This window comes from Bidens hawaiensis, unplaced genomic scaffold (genome assembly GCF_021521415.1).
Source record: "Bidens hawaiensis isolate Kalapana, Puna unplaced genomic scaffold, B.hawaiensis_p1.1 tig00007515_1, whole genome shotgun sequence".
Classification (NCBI taxonomy): domain Eukaryota; kingdom Viridiplantae; phylum Streptophyta; class Magnoliopsida; order Asterales; family Asteraceae; genus Bidens; species Bidens hawaiensis.
In genome coordinates, this window is record NW_027491526.1 from 662405 (window position 1) to 672793 (window position 10389).

The 10389-nt window shown below is 39.1% G+C and overlaps 2 protein-coding genes across 2 annotated transcripts; one reads left to right on the plus strand and one right to left on the minus strand.

Annotated features, from left to right (window-relative positions):
• Positions 1 to 6154: 6154 nt before the first annotated feature.
• On the plus strand, positions 6155 to 7146 carry LOC143635498 (autophagy-related protein 8A-like). Its single transcript, XM_077103321.1, has 5 exons — positions 6155 to 6311; positions 6462 to 6523; positions 6587 to 6639; positions 6760 to 6878; positions 6960 to 7146. The coding sequence occupies exons 1-5, from the start codon at positions 6221 to 6223 to the stop codon at positions 7061 to 7063; spliced, it is 429 nt and encodes a 142-aa protein (XP_076959436.1). The 5' UTR covers positions 6155 to 6220; the 3' UTR covers positions 7064 to 7146.
• On the minus strand, positions 7145 to 8785 carry LOC143635497 (lactoylglutathione lyase GLX1-like). Its single transcript, XM_077103320.1, has 8 exons — positions 8682 to 8785; positions 8476 to 8600; positions 8318 to 8382; positions 8025 to 8237; positions 7892 to 7939; positions 7712 to 7819; positions 7473 to 7625; positions 7145 to 7386 (listed from the first exon to the last, which is right to left on the minus strand). Exons 1-8 carry the CDS (start codon positions 8783 to 8785, stop codon positions 7336 to 7338), a joined length of 867 nt encoding a protein of 288 aa, XP_076959435.1. The 3' UTR covers positions 7145 to 7335.
• Positions 8786 to 10389: the final 1604 nt, after the last annotated feature.

Below are 10389 nucleotides of genomic sequence, written 5' to 3' on the forward strand. Positions count from 1 at the left end.
GTCGAGGGTTGAATAACGCCTTACCTGGCCGCCTGGCGCTCAGGATCTCGTGGCCTAGCGGGTAGACCTCCACGAACCGATCCGCCGTCTGTGCAAGGAAGGGCAACTCGTTCTCATCTAGAGCACGAGTACCCATCCGAGCGGGACTATCAGCCTCCCGCAGATACAGGAGCGACTGCAAGTCGTTCCCCTCTGAAATAAAAGACAAACAGTTAGAAGACAAACCTATATAAACAAAGAAGACAGAGCGTACCGTAAGGGACAGAATTCAAACCGTATTCAAGGACGATCGGGATCTTTTGCGCATCCGCATCCTTCCACACCCGACTCATCCCGAGCATCACCATCCCGGACTCCGCAAAGCGGTAAACCGAAGATTGGACTCGGGATATCTTTGAGAACCATTCTGCCTCCTGGTAGTTGGAGGCGTGAAGGCTGGGGAGTGCTTGCCCATTCTTGAACTTCATGGCAAGGGGGATGGCGCGAGCGGAGATAAAAAAGAATTCCCGCTTCCATGAACGAAGACTGCGCTCGGTTGCGCAAATCTTCAAACCCTTGATCCGGGTTATCAGAGTATACCACCCCTGGATGCACCTCCAAGAGTAGAAGGTCATCAGGCGGTCGACGAAGGGCTCAACGCCCAGAATCCGGCACACCCACTCGAAGTGGCGAATCTTCGCGATCGCCATCGGGTGCACCTCGGTCAGGTGTACACCGTGCCTCTCTAGGACACGGTACACAAACTTTGTCAAAGGGAACCTAAGATTCCCATAGACAAAGAATGCGGCATATACCCCGATCTTGCCTCTGGGGGCATCATACACCGTCTGATGAGGTTCAGGAAACTCAGGCTCGAGAGACTCGAGCATGAACTTCCTGACGATGTACTGATATAGATCGACAGGCAGAGCACACTGGCACTCGCCAGCAGTACTCTTGTCATCCTTGTCGGACGTGGATGACGGGTGCTCGGCGTACACCCCAGCCTCCTGGGCTGTAGCCTCAAGATCGTGAACAGAAGACATCTTGCAGGTATGAAAAGGAGAACGATTTCAAGAGAATGCTCGACTGAAAAGGAGAGTATTCGCCGGAAATCGTTTTGAAGATGAAGAGAAAAGTGAAAGTGTGGATTACAAAGGACCCTCTCCCCCTTTATATACTAATCGCAATTAATGCGATGAATTTAATGCGGAAGAGAGAGAAATCGCAGGTGCAATGAAACTATGACACGTGGCAAAAAGCAAGCTGGCAACAGCTGTTGAAAGGACGTGTGCCAGTAATTTCGCGGCCACGCGCCCGAAAATTCGCGCCCACAGCGCCTGAAAAAGCGCCTGGAATGACCATATACTGTCACGTCGCCATAACTTCCTGCACGACCTGACACTGTCAGAAGAAACCGTCGGACGACGTTTCAATAGTTTGGACTGTTCTTATCCTTTCACCAACTCTTCGAATTTCAAAATTTCAAAAAGATTCAAAAGCGGGAAAATACCCCTTACCTTGGCTACCAAGAAACTATAAGACAGGTGCGAGTAAAGTGTTAAGGCAAAACCCTTCACATACTTAGCACCCGCAGGGAATTGACGCCAGGAATACCTTGGAAGTAAAGTAACCGTAAGACGAGTGCGGGTACAGTGTCAAGGCAAAACCCTTCACATACTTAGCGCTCCGCAGGGAATTCAAACCAAGAAGGATCTTCTGGGCCATGCTTGCGGAAACGGGAATAACATCCCCGCATGGCGGGAACGTCGAGAACTACATTGTTTGAAACTCCAAGATGGAATTGGTGGTTTTAACATAATTGATCACTATGTTGAAAACTACCAAAACCCCATGGAGAATCCACACAAGTGGGACTCAACGCTCCTGACTTGCGAGGAGGTTACAGACCTACCCGCTTCATACCCAAAGATCAAGCAGAAAAGTCGGGAATTTCTGCGTGACATTAGGAAAACCGCGGGAAGAATCCCCACGGAAAACCTTAAAACTAAAAACCTTTTCAAAACCCCTGGCTAGTCCAAAAGTTCACCTCACTTATTAATAATTCATGAGAAGAACATTGGACTGGGGGGACTTGAAGAGGTAGGTCCCAGCAGAGCCCAGTTGGACCCGCAAGACTCACCTTGAACAGGGACGTCTGCGCAACGACCAACTGCTTCCGCAGGACCCACCATGCTCAGAGAAGACCTTACGCGCAGTACACCAGCTGTACCCGCAGGGAAAGCCTCCCAATGGTGAAGTACCCCGCTTGTTCCCGCAGTTGCGGATACAAACCATCAGGGAAGGCTACCCGCACTGATAGCAAGGCTACACGCACAAGGCACTAACTCTTGCTACTTCAGTAGTCACCTGAAGGAATGAGCAAGGCGGGAATACTTCCGCCCAAATGAGCCAGTCCGTATGCTTCTGGAAGATCTTTTGTACTATACCTACCAAGGTATGGGCAAAACAGACGATCTGACCAGAACAGCCCATGAACCAATCACAGGGTGACAGCTCACCGACAACAGTACGAGGAGGAGCACCCTCTAGTACTGTTTGTCACTATTAGCCGCTGCCTACTCACCAACCCTTACTATGGGACGTGCGCAGCCTACAGTTGGTGGAACAGTGCATAGTCGGCAGTAAAGGAACAGTATACAGCCGACCTTGTCGCTGTCGGCCGCAGCCTATCCACCAACCAGCATGGCTTGTGCGTAGCCCACTGTTGGTAGAACAGGAATACTATTCAGCCGGCTGTACCTTCTAGGAAACCTACCTTCGGCTATAAATACTCCAACACCTTGGAATGGTAAGGACATCATCTGATATCTCATTATCTTATCTTCTCTAGCAATCTCTTAATATACACTTATATTCAGAGCAATCTAGTCTGATTCTCACGCCGGAGGATGGTCACAAGGAGGAACCCCCCCTTCTCAGTGACGAGCTTACGGTGTCTGTTTTGCAGGTCACCTGAAGAACAACTTTCTTTGCTGTACCTCATCCTCGTGGGAAACATTACTTAACCCCCAGATTATCCATAATCTGCCCAGGGTCACTTAGTGTTTCTTCAGTTTCTATTATCATTGGCCTCTTGTTTTCTTACCAATTTTAGCAAAAGCTCTCATCTTTAAGTGCTTGTTGGAAAAGATATTGGGTAGCAAGGTATTTGGTATACTAAAAAACACATAGTACAAATTTCTGGTCATTTATCTTGATAAACACAAATTTATTTGGTTGTGTATAAGTGTTTTAGTTTTGTTAAAGGTTGAAGCAATGGCAGATCAAGATTTTCAAGAAGAAGATGTGTGGAGTGTTGTGAGTGAAAGAGAAGAATCAAACACAAAAGCTAACAAACCATACAAGATCAAGAATAGATCATCTTCAACATCAACAAGTGTAAGGACATCTCATGATGAAGCAAGAATGATACAAAGGTGTTGTAATATTGAGGGTAAGGTATCAATACACAATAAGCAACAACAATCCTCAGCTCCAATGAGTATCCCTTACAAGAAAGGTCCAAGTGATAGATACTATCATAATGATGATGATGGTGCCACCACATGAATACATTGCAAGAAAGCTAGCCATTGAGGAATGGACACTTAAAGGAAGAGACCTTAACAAATTGAGGAATGCTATTTTGAAAAAAACTGGTTTCTTAGAATAATCTTCCATGCACATCCATCATGAAACCATCATTATAATCAAATCTTCTCCATCATCATGCATTACACCCACCATCATCATTCATCAACCTTGTATGCAGGAGTGTCCAATAGTTTTGTAATGGAAGTTTGAGGCTTTGCTATCTCTAATATCCATGGGCCGTGGTCCTTACATTATATGCGGTCTTATATTTTAAATAACTAGTTTGAGACCTTTGTACTACACGAGTAATCCATGAAAATACAATATTTAATAAATAATCCATATACAACTAATATTAAACATTGTTAATACTTTTATACTGAAAAACTATATATATTTCATTGGGCCCAACTCTTTTTTAAAAAAACAAAAAATATATATATATAAGGACAAAAGGGGGGCGGGGGTGGGGGGTGATGGTGGTAATAAGTGAATTTTCTCTCCGGTCCTCAAGTTTTGAATGTATCGTGTCCCCAAAAGTTATCATGGATAAATCGTATTAGTAATTAGTAGACAATTAAATGAGTTAAGTCCATATATCATTCATAGCATAAATGGTGAGTTTTTTTTTCAAACGGTGACTTTCACAGTTAAGTTGCCCCCGCCACCTCACTCAGGCCAACTATGTTGACATGATCGGGATCCACGCTGGCATCCGAGTTTGGCTTAGCATTCCCGGTAAAACCCAGTTGGCTCACCCCGCCCGAATGCACGACATGTTTTAATGCTCTGGTAAAATCCGGTCGGAATCAGGATTCGAACCCGGGACATCCAGGTCATTCATCATGTTCCAGGCCGTTAACATAAATGGTGAGACTGAAACATAAAAAAAATATATAATATTAGAAAAATAAAAACAACACGTACTCAAATAGTATGTGAGAGATGTCAATATTTATGGTTTGTTACTTGTAGTACAAATAATTTGGTCTTTTTTTTACTTATTAGTGTTGGAAATCAGTTAAATTAACAATAAATAACCATTCACCAATGTACTTTCAAAAAACAAAAAATATGCCGAGCTACCCCTCCCCATTTCCCTTTTCTCCATCTCCCTTGCCAAATTCAACCTCAAATTCCATCGAACTACCCGTTTAAACGTGATTAAAATCATATTATTAACGTGTCAACACGTTTATGACCCGTACCCGTCTAATTGCCATTAGCTAGCTCTAAACTTAACACATAAGTATCCTTTGTAAATTAGTGTGTTTATAATTAATACCATTAATAATATATATAGTACAGGTAAGGTCAGGGGCGGCCCAATAGTGTTAACGGGCCAAGTAAGGGCTTGAGGCCCATTTGGGCTTATCATGTTCATATTTGGGTCTTGGGCCTGGAACGGGAATTACAAAGTTAAACGATTCAATTAGTGGCCTCACTTTCCTTTCTTCAATCGGGAGTTTTATTTGTACATTCAACATACCACAATCGGTTACGATTCGCTTCAGCCTTCTTCATTCTTTTAGTGATTCAATTAATTAATTTTGAAGTTCAATCGATTCAGTTTGGTTTTATCAGTTTTGAGTTTTAATGGGTAGTTGGGTTTTAATCAGTTTTGAGTTTCAATTGGAAGCTGGGTTTTAATTAGTTTAGATTTTCAGTTGGCTTTATCAATTTTTGTGTTTCAATCGTCATTGCTTTAAGGCTTGTGGAGTTGTGGGTTGGTGGGTACTGGGTTCATACTTTCATTTTGTAGTTTTAAACCAGGGATGAGCAAATTCGGTACCGAATCGGTAGCAAAGTTTTGAGTTTCAGGATCAGTACGGTACCGGTATTTCCCAAATTTTTATATTCGATACCGGTACTATCCCGGAACCGAACCGAATATTTCAGTACCGGTACCAAGAATTTGCAATTTTTGGAATTGGTATTTTCGGTACCCGTACCGGTCCCGAGCTCATCCCTATTTTAAACGAAAGGACAGTTTATAATAGAGAATTTGCAAATGTGTTGGCCTCAATAAGGTACTAAATTTATTATTATGAACCTAATCTTTTAGTTGCAATTTGTTATTTTCTCATTTGTTTTGATTTACTGACTTAATTTGGACATAAATCATTTCGGTTTAAGTTTTAAAAAAACTTTGATTTAATTTGATTCCGTGATTTAGTAATTTAAATATAATAGTGAGTTTGTATAAACTTTGAAGTTTATAGTTAGCGGTTCCAAATGTGGATAAAAAAGAAGGGTTTATAACATGGCTATTATAGAAAAGGCCCCAATTATTTTAGTTCGCTTGAGGCCACCAAATACGTTGGGCCGCCTCTGGGTAAGGTAAGTTAGTTTACTTGTAGACTGGGGAAATCCCAAAACTTGCTGCTTCTCCTTCCTGCCTTCCTTGTTGGAATAAGAAACCACACAGACTTTGATTATATATTTATTATCATATCATTCTCACCATCTCCATCTTTGATCTTGACAGGTGACAATTTTAACTTGAACTTGTTTTCTTTTCTTTGCGTTCTTCTTTGGGTTTAAAGTTTAAATCAACAACCCTTTCACACACATATATATTTTTCTATCTTCTTTACTTAACTGTATTATAAAGTTTTGAAATTTTATTTGGTTTGTTGTTATAATGTTCCTCAAATGTTTGAAATTTGCAGAAAGCAATCAGAGTGCAGCAGCAGCCATGGTTAAATGCTCCTTCAAGCTTGAACATCCATCCGGTACTTTTCGCTTTTATTAAGTTTGTGATTTTGTAACTTTTGTACCCGAATAAATGCATCATATGTATATATAAAAGAAATAAGCATGATATTATTATATCTTAGTTGTATTTATTTTATAAAAAACTTCTTTTGGTTTTGTTTAAACAGAAAAGAGGTGTGCAGAATCATCGCGTGTCAGGGAGAAGTATAGTACCTGTAAGACATTCATCGTCTTGTTTACTAACAAAGTTTTTAACAAACCGTGTGTTTTTTTAAGTGTTAAAACTTTTCAGGTGATTGTTGAGCGAGCGGAAAGGACCGATCTTCCTGACATAGACAAAAACAAGTATGCCTATCTTAACTCTTTATCAGATATCAAGTTTTTAGGAAACGAGCGATATCCAAAGTTCGCATCGGTGTGGTGAATCATATAGAAACATGTAATATGTATATTTTTGCATTGCAGATATCTAGTACCAGCGGATTTGACGGCTGGTCAGTTTGTTTACGTGGTTAGTAAAAGAATCAAACTTAGCCCCGAGAAGGCGATATTCGTTTTCGTCAAGAACATGCTACCACCAACTGGTGAGAGCCATTCAGCTCAAGCTATACACATGACATACAAGTTACAACCATAATAACAATCTTTGTTCTTGTTACTTACAGTTGCTTTGATGTCTGCAATTTACGAGGAAAACAAGGATGATGACGGCTTCCTCTACATGACTTACAGTGGTGAAAACACATTCGGATCTCTAGAAACGCAGTAAAGCTGATAAAGAAAGAAATTTGTAAATGTTTAACTCCTTAGTCTGCAGTTGCAATTATATGTTTCATTTTTAAGGTCAAACAATGTCACAGATCTGATGCACTTAAAAACTCGTAAATAGATTTAATAACTTCACACAAGCCAGTCTCATGATATGAAATAATCACCCATACAACTCGGTTTAATGTTTACATATAGATGTTATGTGCCACACAACTTTATTAATCATACCACCTGCTGCGTCCTCAACTACACGACACCATACAAGACACCTTACTCGTTTTTAGGAAGTTCTTTCAGAAAGTCTTCATGATCAACCAAAACCTACAATCAAAAACACATTTTTCTTCATCAATATGTCAATTTCGCATATTTGATTAGAGCATTAGGAAAAGAAAAATAAAATTTACCGTTTTCCAACCATCTGGATCAAGAAAAGAGGTGATTTTGGTACCAATCCCAGGAAGCGGGCCAGGCTGCCTGGTTATCTTTCCACCGAGCTCTTGGATGACATGGTTCACCACTTCAGCACTTTTATAAACATCAGTCGTACTGATTGCAACCTATAAGAACCATTATTATTCAACATCATAACACAAAACTTGAAAAATCAATAACAAATTAATTAACTCAAGATACAAGATTGCACCTGTGCATATGCATTTCCCTTGGTGTATTCGGTTACACCGTAATTATATGTGAGCTCCAAAACAATCGATTCTTTTTCTTCAGCATAACCCATCATTGCCAATGTGTACTAAGATGCAAAAAAAAAGTGTTTTAGTAACTTAAAATCATGTATTAATCGTCCATTAATTAAACTGTATACCTTTTGTTCTGGCCTGTCAATTTTCCTGCATAACTTCATCCCCAATGCCTGCACAAAATTGGATCATTACATCAACATTACATGGATAAGTTGCATTAAACGCATATCAAGAGATCAAACATAAAAACAGTACCTTTTCATAAAACTTGATGGATCGTTCAAGATCACCAACACGAAGCATTACTTGACAAAGTGGTTCAGGAGTGTGAGGCCGTTCAATGAGTTCGAAAAGATAGCCATCTGGATCTTTCGCAAAAGCAATCACACTCGTTCCACCTTTAACTGGGCCCGGCTCCCTCGTGATGGTCCCACCTTTTGCCTTAATGTCTTCAGCAAGTTTGTAAACCTAACACAAATATGAAAAAACAATTTAGCACTTAAAAAAATCAACAACTTTGACATCTCAAATAGTGATGTAACACATACATCCGCGGTAGCAATTGCAAAATGCCCAAAACCGGTTCCTATATCATACTTATCAACTCCATAATCTGTGCATTAACATAAATCATCAACACAAGAACATGATACTACTATATTAAAATACAAAAACAATATTTTTGAAATAATAAGAAACAACATACTGTATGTAAGCTCGACTGCAAAGTTAGTCTCTTCAGGGCCAAATCCAAGAAAAGCATTTGAGTACTTCTCTTCTGGTACGTCCCTCTTCCTCAGTAACTTCATCCCGAATGCCTCTGTGTAAAATCTGATAAAAAAATGAAAACAAAATTAATACCATAATAAAATAATTGTTATATGATCTAAAGGGAAGAGATGAGTGGCATACTTAATGCTACGTTCAAGATCACCGACACGATAGACCGCATGTAAGAACCGACGGTTATCCTTCTTTGGGAATTCCAACAACTCAGCACTTACGGTGTCCGCCATACTGAAAAATGTTCATTTACACACTCAGAAAGAGTCATCCGATAATCCATTTCAGTTACAAAATATTAACTGAAAGCTAAACTTTCTTCAAAACGAGAGTTATCAGTGGTGCTCAAAACACAAAAATTCAAGAGATATGATACTACTGTCGATGGAAAGCTTATAATTTAACAATTATTGGTTTAAAAAAGCTCATCACTTTTGACTACCAAGTTTAAGATTTTAGAAATCAAACAGCAGAAGATATCATCAATATATGAACAGTTTTGTGAGCAAACAACATAAAACAAAAGGTACTTGTTGTCATTCAATAATCAGGATGTGATATATCTATGCAGGATCAAAAGCTTACAATAATAAGTAATCACATGTATATATATAAAAAGCTTACAATAATCCTCCACAAGAGTAAAAAGCATGAAGCTTTATAGTTAATATTATTAATTTGAACAAGATTGATTATAATAAACCCTAAATAGCATAACAAAATAAATCCATGATAAGATATCAAATAAGAACCCTAAACCCAGAGACAAATACTTATTAATGCGATTTGACAAAATGATCGATTAAACCTGAGGATTCTAGATCATAAAACGAATGTAATGATTTACGTTTCTAGAAATTGTAAGAAAGAAAGAGAAACGCTTACAGAGGAGTGATACGGTGGAGTGTTGTCAGCTACCAGCCCAGACCCAACGCTACTTACTTGTACATATATACACAAGCCAGGACCGGTCTGGTTACTCGTTTAAGGGTTTCGGGTCAACCTGAAAAACATGTTATACGTTTTATAGGTTTAGCATTCCATCTATTTCAAATTTTATGATTATACTACTTCTAAGTTTTAAGTTATACTTGTTTATTTATTCTATTAATTTGTTGGATCATTTTCTGAAATTATTGGACAATTCTTTATTCTACGAATTGATATCATGTTCGTGCGAGTCTACATTCATGAAGATTGAAGACGTTTGTGTTTGAACTTTTTTTTTAGTTTTTCTTTTTAATAATTGGACATTTTATACGTGATTAGCCTAATTTGATACATTATGTTTTTTGAATTGTGTTGGTTTATTATTTGCTTATTTACGTTACAAATGAAGATGATGCTGCTGCTTTAATTTTAGCATTGATTTATCCTTTTACCTTTATTTTTTTTAGGTCAGTTTCACGAAACCCACTTAACCAAGCCCCTATAAAACTCAAGAGATAGTAGGGCCGAATTTTGGCTATATATTTTAAATTGCCCAAACCCGAGGAATACATGTACTTGTGAGCCACCCATGATGCTAGTTTAGTTCTAGAGAATTAGAAATTACACCTTTAATCCCCATTGTTCACTCAAGTGTCACACAAATGATTCTTGACATCATGTGTTATACAAACACGCACCTTGTTGGAGACTGAGGTGAACCATCAGCACAACTAGGTGATCAATGTCCCCGTCAAGATGAACACATTGCAAGACACCTCACTTTTTTTTTCTCACAATATGATCGTTGTTAACATCCATTTTTTTAAAAAACAATACATGTATTCTTAGATATACTTCAAACTCGCACAGTTCACATAGCTCCTCTAAAACTGCAAGGATTAAAAAG